General features: G+C 57.9%; 2 protein-coding genes and 2 non-coding genes across 6 annotated transcripts; 2 read left to right on the top strand and 2 right to left on the bottom strand.

Moving 5' to 3' along the window:
• Positions 1-1999: 1999 nt before the first annotated feature.
• On the bottom strand, positions 2000-2072 carry TRNAF-GAA (transfer RNA phenylalanine (anticodon GAA)). Its single transcript has one exon. It is a non-coding gene; the product is annotated as a tRNA-Phe (tRNA).
• A 129-nt stretch (positions 2073-2201) lies between these two features.
• On the top strand, positions 2202-2275 carry TRNAN-GUU (transfer RNA asparagine (anticodon GUU)). The gene has a single exon. It is a non-coding gene; the product is annotated as a tRNA-Asn (tRNA).
• A 79-nt stretch (positions 2276-2354) lies between these two features.
• Positions 2355-9722, top strand: NDUFS7 (NADH:ubiquinone oxidoreductase core subunit S7). Of its 3 annotated transcripts, XM_031673913.2 has the most exons (8): positions 2395-2549; positions 3932-3965; positions 4783-4851; positions 5359-5476; positions 6713-6892; positions 6971-7017; positions 7714-7802; positions 9516-9722. In XM_031673913.2, exons 1-8 carry the CDS (start codon positions 2534-2536, stop codon positions 9611-9613), a joined length of 651 nt encoding a protein of 216 aa, XP_031529773.1. In that variant the 5' UTR covers positions 2395-2533; the 3' UTR covers positions 9614-9722. The 3 variants fall into 3 exon arrangements, with proteins under 3 accessions (XP_072804208.1, XP_031529772.1, XP_031529773.1); XM_031673912.2 differs by having other exon boundaries at positions 2373-2549; positions 6713-7017; XM_072948107.1 differs by lacking the exon at positions 4783-4851 and having other exon boundaries at positions 2355-2549; positions 6713-7017.
• Positions 9723-10490: 768 nt separating this feature from the next.
• On the bottom strand, positions 10491-13580 carry GAMT (guanidinoacetate N-methyltransferase). The gene is made up of 6 exons (XM_031673938.2): positions 13326-13580; positions 12177-12322; positions 11934-11997; positions 11551-11618; positions 11249-11359; positions 10491-10838 (listed from the first exon to the last, which is right to left on the bottom strand). Exons 1-6 carry the CDS (start codon positions 13504-13506, stop codon positions 10698-10700), a joined length of 711 nt encoding a protein of 236 aa, XP_031529798.2. The 5' UTR covers positions 13507-13580; the 3' UTR covers positions 10491-10697.
• Positions 13581-20183: the final 6603 nt, after the last annotated feature.

The raw sequence follows: 20183 nt of genomic DNA, 5'->3' as shown, positions 1-20183 counted from the left end.
GGTTGGTGTTGGGCAGCGTGTTGGGAGGGCAGAGCCAGCTGCCCTAACACGCCACGTGAGGAACGTTCCAGAAGGGCCTGCGAGGTGGCCACAGCCCCCCTGGGAAGACAGTGCCCTGGGCTGCTTCTGAAACATCAAAAAGACACCGCATCCAGCACGACTCGGGGTGCAGCTGGGGCACCCACCGGCCGCCTGTGGTCTGCTCCCCCATCCTCTTCCCTCCCTCCACAGGGGTCTCCCCTCGGCCGTCCTGGGCTCTGTCCGGTTGGAGTTGCAGCCGGCCACACCTCTGCATGGCCTCCTCGCCGTCCTTGTGTTCCTTCCCCTCCCAGGGCCTACACCGCTGCCCTGGCCGCTACCTGCCGCGCCCAGCCCATCCGTCCCTACACCTCCTTTCAGCCAGACCCGAGGCCCGGGGCTGCCTTTTCTCAAGTGGGTTTCCTTTTCTGCTGCCCAGATGGCTCGAGGGACAGTCAGCCCCCCAGTCACGTTTAAGCAGAACCAGTTCCTGGAAGGGGTATTTTCCTTCCTGCACTTCGGCACCTCTCCAAGCCCCCCGTTTATCTACAAAATTGACTTAAAAAGCAGTACACGGAGTGAGAATCTCAAGTCAGAAGCAGGTCTGTGCGGTGCAGAGGATCCCTGCCCCCCCCCCCATTAGCCTGTACTGCTCGGGCTTTCCTGTGCCCAGCCGGCGCCGCCTCCTCCAGCCGCTGGTCCCCCTCCTCCCTCCCTGCCCCATCAGACCTGCTTCTTGTGGGGCAGGTTCCCCGTTTCAGGGCTCTCCCGTGACACCCCAGGGTCCTGACCCAGGCTCTTACCTCCCCAGCCACTCCCTCAGCCTGACATGCTGGTTGCCCCTCCTGGTTCGCTGTCTTTCCCTGCCTGACCCAGGCCCTGGAGGCTGGAGACAGCCTTTTCCAGCCACCTGCCTCTCATGGTCTCTGTGTTGTGAATTCAAGAGCAGTTTGGCTGGATGGGTGGTTCTGTGGTCTCATGAGGTCCCAGTCAGATGTGCCCCAGGGCTGCACCACCTAAAGGCTCTGGTGGGATTGAGGGTTCGGCTCCCAGGGCGAGGACATCAGGGAAAAACCGTCTGAATACAGCCGGGACTTGAGTTAGTGAATGTATCCACGTTGGCTCATGAATTGTTAACATCAGTGTAAGAAGTGAACAGTAGGGCAGACTGGGTGCTGGGGCCAGGAAACTACTGTGTTTGCAACTTTTCCCTGAATCAAATAATTCTAAAGTACAAAGTTTATTTAAATAAAAAACAAAAAACAGCCCCACAGCATAGTCAGTTGTGGGAACTGAGGATGAGGAAGGTTTGCACATGGCAGGTGTCAGAGTCCTGTGGACAGAGGCCCTCGGGCCACCCTGCTCTTTTCTCCTGTGTGCAGACTGGGATGCTGATGCGCCCTTCCCCGGACCTCGAGTGCCTGAGAGCCTCGACCTGGCCCGGCTCTGTTCAGCATCCTCACGCAGTTGGGATCCAGGACACACCTGGGGTGGTCCTTGCCAGGACCCAGCCCTGCTGCTGCTCACCTGCATTTGCCCTTTCCAGCCTCAGTTTCTCTATGTGTAAAATGGGCAGAATACAGGGACCCAGCAGGATGGTCACAAACGCCATCTGAGCGGAAGGTGCTCTTGCAAACTCCGTCTTGCCACTCTTAGTGTTGAGTAGTGTCCGTTTTTACAATTAGCATTCGTTCTAATTCTCCCACTTTAAAAATTTTGGAAATGAGGGTAGGGAAAGGCGATGGGGTTGGGGGGAGCATTGGGCTGGAATCATAGTTTTGGGGGTGGGGCCTGGGTTGAGGCCTTGTTCTGTCCAAACCCTCTCGCCTTGGTAGGAGCCAGCAGCCCAGCTCCTCATCTGCAGCATGGAGAATATTCTGGGGAGGTAAAGACCCCCACGTTCTGGCTACGGGGAAGCTGGGAGCAGCTGGATCAGTTCCGAGTCCAAACGAACGATGGTCGCTGGGGGCGCCAAAATGTTTGCCGAAACCCGGGATCGAACCAGGGACCTTTAGATCTTCAGTCTAACGCTCTCCCAACTGAGCTATTTCGGCTGGGCGGCAGGGGTCGTTCCCGCCCCGACTCCGCCCCGCGCCGCGCAGCCCGTGCGCAGACGTAGTTCGGGCCCCTCGCGCGGGCCGCGCATGCCTCGTAGGCTCACGCGTGCAACCTGGAGTAGCACTGTCTCTGTGGCGCAATCGGTTAGCGCGTTCGGCTGTTAACCGAAAGGTTGGTGGTTCGAGCCCACCCAGGGACGGATTTGTGCTTTTTGTTTCGAACAAGAAAGTAGTGGGCGGCTCCCCTGCTTTGGCTAGAATGCTCGCCCGCACCCGCAAGTCCTTTTATCCCTCGGGGGCGTCCAGGGACGTGCGGCGAGGGGCGAGCGCGCAGGCGGAACGTCCCCGCCCGGGTTCCGGTTTCCGCACACCAGCCGAGCCGCTTTGGGCGACGGCCCCAGGGACCCGGAGAGCTATAGCGGACGGACTGTAGAGGTTGTCTGAAGGCCGAGGCCAAGATGGCGGCGCTGGCGGGTGAGCGGGTCGGGGCGCTGGGGTCGGGGCCGCGGCTCGCTCCGGGCGCCTTCCCGCGCGGCTGCTCGAGGAGGAGGAGGTGGAGGCGGGGGGCGGTGCAGCCTCCCAGCCTCGGCGGGGAGCAGGGGTGGGGGCTGGAGGGGCCCAGGCTCGCCCGCGGATGCTGCCCTTGAAGCTCCCGGGAGGAGGTGGCGCGCGGTTGCGCCTGCATAGGCGAGGAAACTGAGACCCAGGGAGGGGCCGGGACCACTGGAGGTCGCGCGGCCTGGCCGGGCAGGGACGCGACCCCAGGGCGCCCTGCCACCCCCGGGAACGTGACGGTCGCCCGCAGAGCAGGCGTCCTAAACCGGGCTGCTCCTGCGACTTTTCCTCCTCGGATTAGCGATTAAACGCATGGGATGAAATCCGTAGGGCCGCGAAGGAGGGCGGTTCTACTGAGAGACGGTTGTGAAGATACTGTCTCCAAACTGGGAGTGAGGAGTGAACACGTTCCTTGACCGGAGTCGGCTGCAGCCTCTGTGTCGCGGTTAGGAAACCACCGTGATTGCTGGTGGTGAAAAGCCTCGGTCCTGCCGAGACTGCTGTGGTTAGCTGTTTGTCGTCAGAATTTAAGGAAAGGCCAATCTTCAGTAAGACATTGGTGACAAAAGGAGGGTATTTTCCTTTGCCACGCAAGTTCACCAGTCTACTGAATCCTCACCAGGGGCCTCTTGCTAAAGTGCCTGGTCCAGACGCTGGAATCCCCTCAGAGGTGAAGGGCATTTTACTGTGCTGTGAGCTCATCCAAAGCCCTGAATTTTCAGGTGGGGAAGCTGAGGTTCAGGGAATGGCAGCTCGGACAAGAGTCCAGGCCTGGGCAGTTAACCTGTCTTCCGTGCCCGGAATCTGAAACCCTAGAACTCCCAGCCCAGGGCCTGGAGCCTTGCTAATGGAGATGGAACAGGGTGATAGGACTCAGAGGGCCTGGGGAGCCAGTATAGACCCAGCTGTCTGAGCCGAAGCCTGCCTTGTGAGAAAGGCCAGCACGGCATGTGTGGGCAGGACCCTCCAGGCAGTGGGGACACCAAGTGCAAAGGCCCTGAGGCAGGAACGACACTGACCTGTTTGAGGAGGGAAGAGGGCCCTGGTGTGGAGTGTGGCTTTTCTTCCATAGGTTGTAGGGTTTTAAGCAGGAGAATGACACTGTCTGGTTGATATTTTGAACGATCGCTTTTTACCAAAGTTTCTTAAATGGAATTTAAACAGACAGTGGTGAAAGGGAGGGTGTATGGCGGGGTGGGGTGGTGTCTGCTGTACAAACACTGGAGGCTGGACTCTGCTGGCTGGTGGTTTCTGGTGCTGCCCGCAGCTCACTGACCCCCCCACTGTGGTTCTCTCCGCAGCTCCCAGGCTGCTCCGCCCAGTCCTCGCTCTGCGGTGAGTGCCTGCACCTCTGATCCTGCCCACCTGCAGTGAGGCCCTGGCAAGGCAGGCTCAGAGGAGGGTATCAGTGCCTCAGATGCGGGAGGGACCCTCAGCCGCTGCCGAAGGCCACGGGGGCTTGCAGTCTACTCTTTAGCAGGAGACGTGCAGGCCCCTCTTCGGAACAGTTCCCTGTGGTGGATTCAGACCCATGTCTGCCTGCCCTGGTGCCCTCAGAACTCAGTTGATACCTGTCGCAGGGAGGCATGTGGCACGTGTGCTCAGGTGGCAGCCCCATGCAGGCGTCCTTGGGATGGGGAGGCAGGCGGCTGCCAGGCCCTCTGTGTAGACGGAGCCCCGATCTCGAACCCCAGTGCCGTGGGATCAGGGACGAGGCAGCTCTAAGGGGAAGGTCTTCCTGATGAACGGGAGTCGGGGCTTCCAGGAGGGCATGGATTGGGGCTGACTTTGTTTTGATAATGCCCTTTTCCCAGGAATAAAATACATATTCACCGTAAAGCAAAGGGAAACGGAAAAAACGAGGGAAGTATAAAATCAAAATGAGACATCCTCTGGACCAAGGATTGGGGGATTTTTTTCTGTTAACGGGCCAGATGGTAATTGTATTTGGCCTTGCCTCTGAACAAACAGCCACAGAAATCAAGGAAAGGAATGGGTGTGGCTGTGTGTCAATAAAGCTTTATTTGTAAAAACACATGGAGGCCCAGACTTGGCCCCTGGTCAGTTTCCCCATCTTTGCCCCAGGGTGGCCCCTGTCACAGCATGTCAGGGCAACCCTGGCTCCTCTCACGCGTGGCCCATCTCCCTGCAGCTCCCATGTGGGTGCGGCTGCACAGGTGTGCAGTGTCCATTCGAGTGTGGCCACCGACAGCCTGAGCAGGTGAGGCCGGCCTTCCCAGGAGCACAGGCACCCTGAAAACCCTCCCCACCCCACCCCAGCACAGCCGCGGTCCAGGGCGACTCTGGGGTCCTCCTACCACGTGACAGGGTCCCTGCCCTCGGAGTCCTGCCCAGCTCCCTCCTGCATGTCCAGGCTGATTCCTGCATGTCTCCAAACCAGAGGACCCTCACTAGAGAGGGTGTCAGACCTGGTGTTTTCCAGATGGAGAAGCCAAGTCCCTGAGGGGACAGGGTCCTACAGGGGCTGCAGCGAGGTGGCCAAGGCATGTGCACTGGGTCCTTCGTTCCTGGATCCTGACCTGGGCCTGGATGTGGGGACACTGCAAACCCCGGCTCCACAGCCCCTCCCTGTGCTGCTCCTGGGACCTGCCGTGACCTCGTGTGGCTGGTCTTGCCCTCTGAGAGGCTGTTCTGTGCTGGGCCCCAGGGTGGGGTCCCTGGGGGTGGCTGCCTGGCTGACACTTTCCGTGCTGTGTCCCATGCCCAGCACTCAGCCTGCCGTGTCCCAGGCCGGAGCTGTGGTCCCCAAACCTGCCGCACTTCCCAGCAGCCGGGGCGAGTATGTGGTGGCCAAGCTGGATGACCTCATCAACTGGGCCCGCCGGGTGAGCCCCCGCCCTGTCTGTGTCCTTCGTTCCCCGCTGCGTGCTCACCCACACTCACGCAGGGCCACGGGGCAGGCGGACACCCCTCGTATGGAGACCCCTGTGTCTTTGATTCTGCCCCAGGACCCCCTACCCCAGGTCCTGCCCCCATCTGTCCCTCAGCCCCCATGACAACCCACCCCCTTCTCTCCTCCCTCTGCCTTCTGTTCACCCTTCTCTTGCCTCTTTTAACGTAGAACTAATTTTTTTTAGCTGAAAAGTAATCTCTAATGAGAACAGTAGCTCCTTCCCAGCAAACACCCTAAGCCCCGCCCCACCCCGCCACGCCCCCGGTGTTAGCTGGGGGACAGTCTGTGCGCTTGTGTACTTGTCCGTGTCTCCCATGGGACATGTGTCCTGTGTTCCGGGACAGTAGCTCCTTTCAGTGTCTGGAGTGTCTGGCCAGGACAGGCTGGTAACAGTCTCCCCTAGACGGCGTCTGCTGTCTGTGTGTCCGGCCCTCCAGGCCCACGGCGCCAGGGTGCCAATGTCCACTGCGGCCATGTGTTCTCAGGGTTGGGCCACTCAGGCTACAACCAGGTGGCCGTGCTGTGTTGGGCAGCCCTTGCCCACTGTGCGGCCCCAGCTGTGTCACCTGCACAGGGTAACGGGCCTCGTCCAGATCCCAGACTAGACACGGACGAGCGGAGGGCACAGCTTCAGGGGATGTCGGGCACCAAAGGATTTTGGGAACGGTCTGAGGGCAGCTGAGGGCATCCAGGAGGGCTTCCTGGAAGCACTGGCACTTTGAGTCCAGGAGGTGTTGGGAACAGGGTGCTCAAAGGGGCTGAGCTTCGGGTCTGGATCTGCGCCGTTGGACACTTGGAGTAGCCCGTGCCTCGTCGAGAAGATAGGGTTTAGGGTACACTGGGCTTAGGGTTGTGAGCTGTATTATTCAAATGGATTTCACTCGGCTTTGGGTTTTTGTGTTTGTTTCCCTTTTTTGGTAATGTGGCTGCTGGGAAGTGTTGACCCTTAGGCGTAACTCACTTTACTCTCCTGTTGGGTGCTCCTGGGCTGGGGACCAGGGTCCTAGGGGCCTTGGAAGTCTGGAGGTCAAAGGGCCACTGTGGGGGGGGTCTAATGTGGTGTTCTCCCAGAAGGCGAGGAATCGAGATTGTGCTGTGTGACGTCGCCCACTTTCCTTAAACACGGTGGGCTAGGCGTCACTCACGGGTGCCCCACCCTGCCCCGCAGAGCTCCCTGTGGCCCATGACCTTCGGCCTGGCCTGCTGCGCTGTGGAGATGATGCACATGGCGGCTCCGCGCTACGACATGGACCGCTTCGGCGTCGTCTTCCGCGCCAGCCCGCGCCAGTCAGACGTGATGATCGTGGCCGGGACGCTCACCAACAAGATGGCCCCGGCGCTCCGCAAGGTGGGCCCAGCCCCCTGCCCGCCCGCCTCCTCCCGCCACCCTGGCTGGAGCCACGGGCAGACCCTCTGTCTCTTCCAGGTCTACGACCAGATGCCCGAGCCCCGCTACGTCGTGTCCATGGGGAGGTGAGTGGGGCGGGCGGGGTGAGAGCCCGGCCAGCGCCTCTGCTGCCTTTTCCTGTGCTCTGTTGGATCTAGGGCGTCCAGCGCGCGCCCTCCTGTGCTGTCTGAGGCGCTCCCCTGTCCCCACCACCCGTCCTGGTCCTTTGCCCCATGACCCGGGGACGCCGGCCTCCTCACCACATAGCCACTTCTCCCTGTCAGTAAAAGCTGTTTAGTCACTTAACTTTTTTTTGTCGTGGTAGAATCCACATACTATAAAGTTCACCCTTTCAAAGTGCACAATTCCGTGGGTTTTAGTGCATTCATCCTGTGCAACAGTCAGCTCTGTCTAGTTCCAGAACATTCCATCACCCCAAGAGGAAGCCCCGTCCCCATCAGCAGTCACCCCCACCCCACCAGCCCCTGGCAGCCAGGAGCCCCTCCCCGTGTCTGGGGACTGGCCTGTTCCGGACGCCTCACACCCACGGAGTCGCGCGCTGTGTGTCCTCCTGTGCTTCCCTCCCTGAGCTCGTGTGTTGCGGGCCCGTCTGCTTCTGCCCCCAAGGGTCTGTCTTTGCTGTGACTTCTGCCCTGGTCTTGCCCCTTTCTGACCGCCTAGCACCTGCTGCGGCTGGAGGCGGGTACGGGTGGGGGGCAGGCGTGGAGGAGGAGAGGCCAGGGTGGCCTGAGCGGCGCTCAGGGCCGGCGCTCCCCCCACAGCTGCGCCAACGGAGGCGGTTACTACCACTACTCGTACTCCGTGGTGAGGGGCTGTGACCGCATCGTGCCCGTGGACATCTATGTCCCAGGTAAGCCGCCCACCCGGTTCCTGGAAGCCCCTGCTGAGATGATAGGCTCCCACCATTTCCAGGAGGAGCAGCTTTGGGCCCAAGAAGAAGAGTGGCAGCCCGCCTGTCCCTCGGGTCCCCTGACAGTCTCCATGGCTGTAGCGTCTTTAACATTATCCAGACGGCAGACGAGGGCTGTGATGGTTCCGTGTGGTTCCACCTAATAGAAACAAAACCCAAGAAATGCGATAAAAAAACAAAAAGTTCCCTGGAACCCAAGAACCATGCCTACCGGTTCTCATGTGGGTGTGGGGTGGTGAGACCCCTGGCACCCTGGATTGCCAGAGTCGCCAGATTTAGCCAATGAAAGTGCAGAGTGCCCAGTTAACTTGAATGTCAGGAAGACAAGGACTATTGTTTTTTCTTAGTATAAGTACATTCCATGCAATATTTGGGATACACTTACACTACAGAAAGGACCTGAATCTGCCTGAAGTTCACGTTTCACTGGGTGTTCTTTTCTTTGTCCGGCCACCCTGTGAGACTCCCATGCTGGCTGGGGGTGACAGCCCAGGGCGTCGGCCCCGACCGTGGTCAGGGGTCACTTTCCCTGGGGACAGGGGACAGAGACTGCTTGTTCTTGGCCATCTTGTACCGCACTCTTAGTGCAGGCACAGAAAGCTCAACCCCAAGTTTCTGGAAAGGAGAGTACATTCCATGTCATGATTCTTGGTCGTCCAGAAGTTTAAGTTATGTTCTGGCATGTCTGTCTCAGAAGGCAGAAAAACAGGTTTTGACCCCAGGTTAGAGTGAATTGGGAAATGGCGTTGATCTGTGGGGCATTTTGCAGATATCTGAGTGCTTTTCCAGGCTCCAGACCTGTTTGGGGCAGCACTGGGCCAGGCTCTGGGGGAGCCCTCAGGCTGTGGGGGACAGAGCCTGATGCAGACTATTGGGCGTTGAGGGGTGCATAGGAGTCCACTCTGTGGGCTTGTTAACCTTGACCAGGAGCCAGATCCCTGGTCTTTGCTGCTTGTTTGACACCTGACTTCAGGCACATCTCCTCTCAGAGCCTCAGTTTCTGCATCCACAGTGGGCTGTTAGGGTAGTCCTGCTAGGACTGAGCCCCAGGCCAGGGCAGATGGGGCAGGGTCAGCTATAAGTAAATGACCACGAAAGACAGCTGTTTCCTTGGCCCTTCTAGGCCTGTCATGTCTCGGGTGGTTCCTGCTCCTCTTGGCTGGGGTATTGGGGGCAGGACTGTGGGGAGCCTGTCCGTGGGGGCTTCCTTCCTCAGTCTGTGGACCGTGTGGGCCTCCCAGCCTGACCTGGCCACTCTTTTCCCTCTCATCTGTCCCCAGACCTTCCCAAGGGTCCTCACCAGGGGCCATCATGGCCTGGGGTCAGCAGGCCTCCTGCACATGTCCTCAGTCCCAAGCTAAGTCACATGGAGGGAGGGCTGTGGACAGGGCAGCCTGGACCCCCCCGCCACCCACATCTCAGCCGGGAGGTCAGTCCCGGGGTCCCCGGCTGCTAGTGTCAGGAGCTTGGGCACTGGCCTCAGCTGGCCCCCGCCACTCACCTTGCTGGCTCCTTCCTTGTGATGGGCCCAGCCCCCTGGCCCTCTGGGTGCAGATCTAAGGGGGTGCTGGGTGGGGCCCCACCTTGGCCCTCCCTGCCCTGGGAGGTGGCCCGGCCCGGCCGGCTGCAGACCCATGCTGCCCCCGCCCACAGGCTGCCCGCCCACGGCCGAGGCCCTGCTTTATGGCATCCTGCAGCTGCAGAGGAAGATCAAGCGGGAGAAGAGGCTGCGGATCTGGTATCGCAGGTAGCGCCGCTGCTCCCCGCCTGCGCCCCTCTCCTCTGCCACCGCTGCCGCCACTGCTCCCTGCCTGCACATCTTCTGGGAAGGTGGCCAATAAACCAGACAGACCCACTCCAGCCAGCAGCCTGCGCCGCGTGCTGTGTGGGCTGGGAGCTGGCGGGGGACTGCCCGGGCCCGTTAGCCTCTCTCTCCTGTGTGTGGAGACACGGAGGCCCCAGGTGGGTGGTTGGGCTCAGCTGGGGGCCCACACTGGCCCCTCCTTGGACCTGCACTCGGCCTGGCCCCTGGCCCTGCCATAAACACAGGGAGTGGATGGGTCCCAGAGCTGGTCGGGGGGAAGCGGACAGCACTGGGGCGACCAGCTGGGCTGCAGGGTGTCCCTGCACTGGGGCTGGAGGGGCGTGGAGTCTGAGGAAGCGAGCGCTGTACAGCGGCGTCGCGGTGCCGGGCGAGGGACACTGCACGCCCGGGGGTGGGCAGAGGATGCTGCTGGGAGGGGTGCCAGGTTGAAAGGCTCTGCTTAATTCTGTGGTTCAGCCTGACTGGGTGGGATCAGAGGCCCTCCCTCCTGAGTGGCCCGAGTGTCTGGACATTGGGGCTGCCACCCTCTGTGCAGTCCTGACCTAGTTCCACCTCCTCTCAGGACCCCAGTGCCCGCCAGGGGGTGAAGGAGGGAAGGATGAGAGTGTCCGTCCACTTCAGTGCACTCGTCCCTGCTACGGGGGGTGGGTGGCATCAGGGGGTGATGGGCAGTGTCCGCCATGGGCACCGGGGGGGTCACAGGCAGGTTCAGTCTTTGGAGTGGGGCAAACCACCATCTCGTTGAAGGCCCACCTCTTACTTTTTGGAGGGACAGGGAGAGTAAGTGCGAGCATACTTCCGTGTCACGCTGCCGACTGGCCCAGCCCACTGTTAGTATTTATTTCATCCCCAAGACCCTGAGGGGAAGGTAGTCCCGTGGCAGAGGTTATGGGAGCCTGCTGACGTGAGTCGACCAGGGCAGTGAGAGGCCAGAGCCCGCACCCCCAGCCAACAAAGGCACTGAGTAGGGGCTTGGGGGATGGGGCTCTGTGAGCCGGTGGCCTGTGGGCTCAGTGCTTGGTGACAAGGGGTGTGATCATCTGCGGGAAGGCGTAGTAGCGGCAGTCAGGTGGCGGGACCAGCTCCATGACCTGCGTGCGGATGTTCTCCTGCCTGAAGCCTGCCTCCAGCAGGGCAGGCACCTGGGTCTCCTGGCCAGAGGGAGGAGCCAAGTCACCTCCAGGGCCCTGGGCCTCATGAGATACCCTGTGACCCACCCTTCCTAGGGGGCATCCTCTTATCAGGCCTTTATCCATCACCGGGCATCACCAGGCTGCCCACCTGCACATCCAGGCAGAGGGAATTGAGTGGACAAAGGTGGCTGCATTAATGAGATGCTCTGGGATGCCGGTGGGCTTTCCAGCTGGGGTGCGGAGCCTGGGCTCCCTAATCCCAAGGGTACTGGGGAGCCACTGAAGGTCCTTGAGCCAGGGAGGGACCTTGCTTGGTTTCTCAGGGGAGGCGAGGGACCCTCCCTGTCACAGATGGCTCCAGCTGCCTCCCCACCCAAAGCTGCCTGTGGTGGGAGTGGGGCAGGGCAGGGAGCAGTAGACTGTGGTACCTCGAACATGGTGGTGATGTCTGAGTACTTAGATTTCATCAGCTCTCCCCAGGAGGTGAGGTTGCAGTAGGTGAGGACACCCCCTGGCTTCAGTAGGCGGAAGGCATGGTCCTGGGAGGGGGGATAGTGGTCAAGAGGGAGGTCTGGGTGTGGGCAGAGGCATCCCCAGTGGACCTGCTGGGTCTTGGCAGGTCAGGGGAACAGCAGAAGGAGAGGGGCCCTCTGTGTGGATGACAGATGCCCCCCCAGGCTGATCCCCACCCTGTGGCCGGCAGACCCCATCCCACCACCAGTGATCCTACCCTAATGAAGTTGAACTGGTGTGTGTGCCAGGTCTCCTCAGACAGCGGGTACGTGTCATACAGGATCCCTGCTCGGGAGGACGGAAGCCACGTGGTCAGGGCCAGGTGGCGGCAGCACCGGGATGGTGGCTGCGATTGCAAGCGGGACTTGAACACGGCCAGGAGCCCCAGAGTTCACTGTGCTTGGGCTGCTCTATGAATTGTGTCCCACTTGGTCCCTCCTTGAGGTGTCCAGGCACCTGAGTACCAGGCCCTTGTGTGTGTGTCTGTCCCTGACCCCCAGGCTCTGCCACCCCCGTGATGTGTTCTTTAGAGGTCCCTCCACAAGCAAAGGAAATCCAGGCAGAGGCCCTCCCCTTTCCCAGCTCCCAGAGCCCTCTCACCATCAAAGTGACTGTCTGGCAGGGTCGGTGCCACCTCCTCCCACAGGCCTTTCAAGGGAACCACCTTGGTGCAGGGGCGGAAAAGAGGAGGCTGAGGACCCAGGATTTCTCCACCTGTTTCGGGGGGTGGGGTGGGGCAGAGGAACTCCCAAGGGAGACCACCTCCTCCATTTATCTGCTACTACCCCAGTCCCCAACCGCCTCTGGGGGCAGGGCTGAGGGGCTGCGGGCAGAGCTGGGCACCTTGTGGGGCTGCTGCTGGGCCCAATCCTGGAGCCGCTGGAAGACGCCGTCATTGCACTCAATGATCCAGTGCTCATCGATGAAGGCCTCCTGCACCTTGGTGGCTGCGATGGCCATGCCGAAGCCCACCTCCAGGACCCGGCCCCCTGGGCAGACAGAGAGTCCAGGCCTCATTCACTGGGAGGGGCTGGGGAGGCTGCCTGGAGGAGGGGGCGCAGGGGCAGGGCCTCAGCACAGAGAAATATTTGCCACAAGAACTGGACGGCACAGCAGAGCAGAGGTGGGGGGGGTAAGACAGAACACAGCAGCCCTGAGAGGGAACAGTGTGGGCCCTGGCCAGCAGCCAGAGAGGGTGGCCTGCCAGAGAAGCCATGGGCAGCGGCTTATAGGCCAGTCCGGGGGAAGGTCAGAGCCTGTACTTTGAGCCCTGGCCCAGGCTGTTTGCACTGGTGGCGCTTATCTCTTGATTTGGATACTCCCCCTGCCCCCCAACAATGAGCAAAGTAAGGACAAGGGAGCACCAGGATTCAAGGCCCAGGATTCAAGGCTGGGACAGCGCGGGGCGGGGATTGGACCCCAATGGATCAAAGAGGGAGGAGGAGAGAAACGCCCTAACCAAGCAGGACACTGGATGTGCCCATTTGCCAGGTGGGAACACAGAGGCCCAGAGGTGGCACGCCTGGCCTCTGGAGGACCGGGGGGAGCCCTCGGCACCCCGTGGGCTCTGACGCCAGGTGACGAGGGTCACCCCTGACAGCTGTCTCCCAGCCTCAGCTTTCCCCGAGCTATTCTTAGCTGGGGCGGGCCTCCCGCAACTCCTGGGCGAGGGCGCCTGGGCAGCACCTCGCCGGGTCGCCGCCACCCCGCTCACCCCGACCCCAGGCTGAGTTCTGCGTCTGAGCGTCCATTCCCCAGACCCAGCCCGTCCTCATCCCGGCGTCGGAGCCTCACTACCCCCGGAGAGGAAGATCCCGATACTCAGGGCGCCCGCGGCGCCCCAGGACTCCCCCGTTGCCCCTGTTAGCAGCCCCAGTTCCCCGGCGAGGAAAGAGGCGGAGAGGCTCCGATGCGCGCCGCCGGAGAGCAGGCGGGCCCTGGGTCCGAGCGGCCCCGGCCTGGGTTGGCCCCCGCGCGGCCGGCAGGGGCTACCTTTGGAGGAGGCGGCGGCCGCCAGCGCGTGCATGTAGGGGGTCTCCCAACGCTCCATCACCGGCTTGCCCAGGATCTGCAGGTGCGTGTCCGACGCGTCGTAGGCCGCGGGCGCGGCGCGCCACGCGGGGCTGCAGTTCTCGCCCGGCGCGAAGATGGGGGTCGCGACGGGGGCGCTCATCGTGCTGGCTGGACGGCGCGCCCCACAAACTGGACGCGTAGGGCCTTGTCCCTGCAGGGCCTTCTGGGCCGGGGCGGGCGGGGGCGGGACGCGAGCGGGCGGGGGGCGGGGCGGGGGCGGGGCCACGCGGCCGGCGAGCGGGCGTGCGCGGTGGCCCGAGCAGCGTGTGGCCGCCTGGGCGCTGAAGGCGCTGAAGGCGGCCCCGCTGGGTCGGACCCCGTGAGGCCCCCTCCTCGCTCAGCCTTCGGAGCCTGCTTGGCGGAACAGGCCCAGCAGCGAGCCCTCGGGGTCCTCCCCTGCGGTTTCCTCACCTGTCACTTTGCTGGAGTGTGGCCTAACATTTTCCAGGTGAAACGGAGAACCCTGTGAGGCCACGCCAGGTATAAATCTTTCCATGTTCTCCATTTGTTGTTTGTAGAAAATAGTCTTCATTCGGCCGGCTTGACCTTCCGTGAGTTCCAAAGGGCAGATTCAGGCAGTTGCTAATCAGGGAAGGGAGGGAGGGCGGAAAGCAAGGAGCAACAGTCAAGAAACAGTTGTGCAGGCAACTATATTCAATACCTTGGAAAGGCCTGTAATGAAAAGGAATATATATGTGTAACTTTATCTGTGATCTCTCAGCGGATAAAATACATTCTTTGCTGGACGTGTTTCCCCTAACAAACTGGTAGCCCCAGGTAATGCCTACCTTATCAGAGGCACAGACCCCCACCACCCTTCAGGGACCCTAAACCTCTAACTTCTCCTGCAACCAACCAGAGACTTGTGCACAAGTCGATCAAGCACCTTGTGACCTGACCTTATAAAATACCCCAATAACCAGCCCTCGGGGCTCACACAGGCACCCCTCACCTGTGTGGCCGCTGTTGTCTATGGCAGTGTACCCTGATAAACTTTCTATTCTTATACTTAACCTCTGGTAGATTCTTTTACTGAACCCATGTCCCCATGTCCCCATACAGGCTGCCCTGCTGTGCACACATTTTGTGACCCATACGTGGCTAGGACTCTGGGGGAGCCGTTTGGGCTTCTCTGTCTTTCTCGCCCTCCCTTCAGGGGTCTCCCCCTGGCTTGGTGGGACACTGTTCTGGAGCCAGATTGTCAAGGCAGGCTTCCCTCTTCTGCCTTCCTTTCCTGTCTCATACCTTGCTGCCGCTCCCTACTGTTCGGAAATTCCCTGAGGTCCTTCACAGGGCTGAGGAACCCTGGCTGGGCTACTCTCAGCCACCTCTGAACCTTGGTCTGACAGATGGGAATGACCCTGGCCTGCAGTGGTGAATGCACGTGGGAAAGACATCTTTTCTTTTCTAGAAACTCTTCTCTCCCCCACTCCTTGCTCTCTCCCTTCCTCTGACTGTGGCCCTCGAGACTGACTCCTTGGCTCTGGGGCCCAACCGCGTGGTTCCCCCTTGCACCTTCTGATTTTGCGAATCATGCCTCCAGACTGACCATGCCTCCTGCCTCCGATCACCGTGCCAGGTAGAAGTCACCAGAGGGTGAGTCCCCCCACTTTTTCTTTGCTTTTCGGCCCCTTGTGCGGGCTTTTTAGCCCTTGTGCTGGTTCTGGCCCTTGCACTGGTCAGCTCCTCTTTACACTGGAAATTTAGCCTCTCTCTTTTGGGGGCACGCCCCAGAATAGTGTCTGTGCTGGTTTCCTTCTCTTTACTTCTGTTCCCTGGGACTCACCTTTAGGTTACATTTTAAAACACTGGGGTAAGTTTGATCCCCAGACATTAAAGAAAAGCAGCTTATCTTTTCCTGTAATGTTGCCTGGCCCCAATACCAACTTCCAGATCAGGAGACTTGGCCCCTTCATGGGACTCTGAACTGTAAGACAATCTTCCAGCTTGAATCTTTCTTTTGCAAATTGGGAAAATGGTCCAAGGTCTCATATGTCAAGCCTTTATGGCTGTCTCTCAAAACTCAGATCTGGTTCTAGAAGGGACTGTCTGATGAGAACTTGTGCTGGTCAGTCTGTGATGGCCATGCATGAATGTGTTTTGTATCTTGTGTTCTGTCTTGTGAAATGGGAGATTCTGTCTGACTGGAAAGAAACAGACAGTATTATGACAATATTCTCTAGACCCCAGGGAAAATAGGTTTAGGGAAGACTCTGAAAATCCTGACACTGGTTCTTTTTGTATATGCAGTTAGAGAAAAACTAGATGGAGACCTTTGCAAAATCCTGACGCTGAGAGAAAACTTCCTAGGAGAGAAGAGATAAGGAAAGAGACAAAAGGAAGCCAGATGTGTCGCCCTCCGCCTCTGCTCATTCAGGGCCAGGACCAGAGGCGCGGCCCAGAAATACTCCAGAGCCCGCCAGTCCTTTCACCACCCCCAGAGCCTCCCCTACTAATCTGGAGGCGTGTCAGTGTCTTAAAAATATTTCTCTGGCCTTCAAGGGAACAAAGTCATTCTGGGAAGAGCTCACCTTTGAGATGCAAATATTCTACCTGGTCTTCTCGGGAACCCTTCTCTCCCCATCTTTTTAAAATGCAAATTTTGAGCAAGAGCAAGGCAACTCCCGCAAGCTGTCCTGCCTTTGGGGATTATTACAAAGTTTAATTGAATTATTACAAAAACACTCTAGGTTTGTTTCTAAAGCTCAGTAATCTGAATGTACTTCATGATCTTAGACAGAGTTAAGTTAATCCAATTGTTAGGTTTATGGTCAGCTATGTAGGCCCAGTACTTCTGGGTTACCTTGGAGGATTTCTCCACTCGAAGGATCCAACTGGTAGGCCCTTAGGAAATTTATTCTCAAGCAAAGAGATTGTACTTTTGTACAGGCCCCTAGAATTACTCTGTGGGATCCCTCACCTGGCCGATTCTTATCTGCTCTAATCCTGGCCGTAAGTATGAATTGTCTTCAAAAGTAACCAGATATATAGTTCTAGAGGAGATTACAATGGCATTACTCTAGATCTGGGAAGAAGCAACAAGACGGGTGTTTTCCTGGACCGTAACAGACTAGTCAGACAGGCGGTCCAGAGGCTTTTTGCTACTGTTCACAAGGCCGAGTCTACTCACAGCCCATTGAGTGGCCTGTCAATGAAATCCTCTCCTGACCTAGGAACGGGGCACTCCTAGCGCCGTGGGACGAAATGCTCACGAAATGCCTCCCAAGCCGTGGCTGGATTTACGACCTCGAGGGCACGTTCCCTCTGCCCCTGGACGGGCTAAGTCAAGTTGCTGACCTTCCGCGCAGCCTGCAAGCTCAGGGCAGAGATCAGGAACGTGACGCTCTGTGCTCTGAGAAGACTGGCCTTTAGATAGTTAGGTGTTTTCAGGAAAAGATTTTATGAGCCAAATTCTTGTATCTCCACATACCTAGAAAAGCACTAAGATCGTTCATGGTGACGTCTGCTTTGGGCACAAAGGAGAGCTGTCTTGTGAAACCACATGGCTCCTACCATCCCACCCAAGGGGGCCGAGTGCTGCATGTTTAGCCCCGGTGTGTCAGGGATGTCAACGCTCACAGGGGACCCATCACTAAACAGCTCTCTGATTGGTTCTCCAGTGTGTTGTCCTAGATACCTGAAGGGATGAGCTCTTTCTTTTCAGACATTCCCAGATTTCTTCTCTCTGTTTTTACTGGGTTTAGCTGTCTATCTTGGTATTCACCTACTTTGTTGTTTAACTCTCTCACAAAAATGATTGTCTTTGAGGTCCAAGATCTGTGAACTTAGGAACAGACCACTCCTCCAAGACTGCCGCCATGAGCCAAGCCCGTCCTGGTGACGCAGTCCCGGGACGCCACTGGGGCCTCCTTCTGCTCCCACCTTAAGGCTGCAGGGGTGCCTCAGGGCCGCATAACCCCGGACAGACCGGCATGTTAGGCAGGGACAGAATGGCACCCCGAATTCAGCAGCAGTAGATATGGAAGAAGACACCTTCGCCTCTGTTCCAAAGAGCTGTCGCTGCCAACCTGTCTGGGGGGAATGTCGGGCCCCTAACAAACCGGTAGCCCCAGGTAATGCCTACCTTATCAGAGTCAAACCCCGCTGTCCTTCACGGACCCTAAACCTCTTACTTCTCCTGCAACCAACCAGAGACTTGTGCACAAGTCGATCAAGCACCTTGTGACTGGACCTTATTAAACACCCCAAAAACCAGCCCTTGGGGCTCACACAGGCACCCCTCAGCTGTGTGGCCGCTGTTGTCTATGGCAGTGTACCCTGATAAACTCCTTTCTATTCTCACACTTAACCTCTGGCTTTACCAGCCTGCATGTCACTGGCTCACCACCCGGTCACCACATTGTGTCCCATGACATTTGATCCAAACATTCCAACACTACAGAGTTGGCCAACTCCAGTCTGCACGTCGCATTCCCCTTCTGTGGTTTTGGTCCAGCCTGTGAGCTAAGAATGTTTTAGGGTTTTCTTTTTTTTATATTTTTAAGCGGTTGAAAAAAAAATCAAAAGGCTAGTTCAAGACATGTGAAAATTATATGACAGTCACATCTGCATGTTGTTAAGTTTATAGTCATGGCCACTTGTTTATATGTGGACCTGGGTGCTTTCCGACCTCAACTACACTGCAGAGTCACGGCCACCAAAGGCTGATGGCCGGCAAAGCTGAAAATATTTCCTGTGTGGCCCTGAGCCCACCCCTGTGCAAAGCAGCCCCCTGCCCCTTCATGGGAAGGGGAAGTCCATGCATCCATTCAGTGCAGGTGGAGCTCCGCACCCTGGGTTCCCAGTCCTGAGGCCGCTGGAGCAGCCAGCCTCCTGGGGGGCTGGACAAGGCTAGGTAGTAAGTAAATGACATTATTACAAGTCGCGTGGCAGCAGTGACAGAACAAGATCCCGGGATCCCAGCTCTGTGCCCAGGTATCTGCCCCACCAGGTGACATCCATGTTGCCATGTGTCTTTCTGTGTATATAGTATTATCTATAACTACAGTTTTTAAATTAAAAGAGACCAGATGGATATTTGTACATGCATGCCCATAGCAGCATCATGAACAGCCGAAACACAGAAAAACCCCCATGTCTACTGATGAATGATGGAGACACACAGTGCGGTCCCTCCACACATGGGAGCATCACTCGGCCTTGGATGAGAGAGATGCACTGACACTCGCGACCACGTGGATGGACCTGGAGAGCACACGGCTCAGAGAGAGAACCAGACACACGAGGACAAGTGCTGTGTGATCCCACTCACAGGAGGTCCACAGAGACGGGCTGGGGGAGGGGCTGGGAGGGAGTGTTTTGTGGGGACAGAGTTTCAGTTTGGGAAGATGAGAAAGTTCTGGAGATGGTGGTGGGGATGGTGGCACAACAGTGTGAATGCACTTAATGCTGCTGAGCTGTGCACTTAGAAATGGTTAAAATAACTAATGTTACCACAATACATTTTTTTAAAAAAGAGCCCAAACTATATTCTGTGTACTGGGTACACCTGAATTGATGCTGGGATTAAAGTCAGGAACGTGTGTACAGAGACGATTTTGTCCCACGGGTTGCCCTGAGGTGGAAGGGAGGGAGTGAATGAGGAGGAGGGAAAAACAAGCCGTCTTGTTCATCTTTTAAAAAAGATCTGAATCAAACATGACAAAGACGCTAATATGTGTTCATTTCAGTGTCAGGTACATGACTGCATGTTATTTTATCCCTGGTAGGTGTCTGTGTTTTTAAAAGTATATTATTTTAAACAGTTTGGGTCTGGCTTCCTTCATTTGAGCACATCCTGTCCATTTCACTCATACCTTTTGTGGTTCATTTATCCAGTGGATGGACATGTGGGTTGTTTCCAATTTTCTGCTCTTCTAATAGTGGGCTGTGAACATCCTGGGGCATGTCTGTCTGTCCCCACACTCAGGCCAGCATTTGGGGGTTGTTGAGCTTCCACTGATGGAAGGACAGTGCCGGCTGGCCCCCCAGTTTCTGAGGCACCCCATCACTCTATATGACTTAGCTTTTCTCCTGCACACTTATTTCCACGTGCCAGACTTACCCCGCCCCCGGTAGGGAGCCTGCCCCGCCAAGTATTACTGATTTCTTTTGACCTGAAAAACTTTATGGAGTCCCCAGGGGGAGGACATAATGCCTGCCTGATGCCAACTAGGGCCACTCCTTTCTCCTTTGCTGAGCTTCCGTTTCTCACCTGCAAATGGGGAATAAGGAGTTGCTCTCCTCCAGTGGCTACTGTGAGCAATGAGACAGATGCCTACGTGCTTTGCCAACTGGAAAGTGGCCTAAGTCAGGTGTATTTTAAATGTTTTATTTTGCACTGTTTGCCGAAGACCTAGTTCCTTCACGCCTCACATTCATTTAATTTTATGGGGAATACGTTATATCGTCAGGCCATCAAGAGGCTGAGAAAGTGAGCAGGAAATCGCCAGGCTGCCCAGACCCCCATCTGACACCACACAGGTCAGCATCGCCTGTCGTCTGCGTAGACCTGGGTGTCTCCGCCTCGGGTGCTGACGTGGAAAGCAGGTTATTCTCTGTTGTGGGGCCAGTCCTGCCCATTGTAGGATATTTAGCAGCATCCCTGGCCTCCACCCACTAGATGCCAGTAGCCATCCTCCCAGTGGTGACAACCAAAACCCGACCTGCAGACTTCGCTCAGTGTTTCCTGGGGGAGAGAAAAGCTGAATCACCCTGGATGAAAACCGCCGGTGTGGACTAATGAGGGCAGGACAATATTTGGCACACGATAAGGAC

This window comes from Vicugna pacos, chromosome 22 (assembly GCF_048564905.1).
Source record: "Vicugna pacos chromosome 22, VicPac4, whole genome shotgun sequence".
Taxonomy (NCBI): domain Eukaryota; kingdom Metazoa; phylum Chordata; class Mammalia; order Artiodactyla; family Camelidae; genus Vicugna; species Vicugna pacos.
The sequence above is the reverse complement of the archived record's forward strand: the minus strand, read 5'-3'. Positions and strand labels throughout refer to the sequence as shown.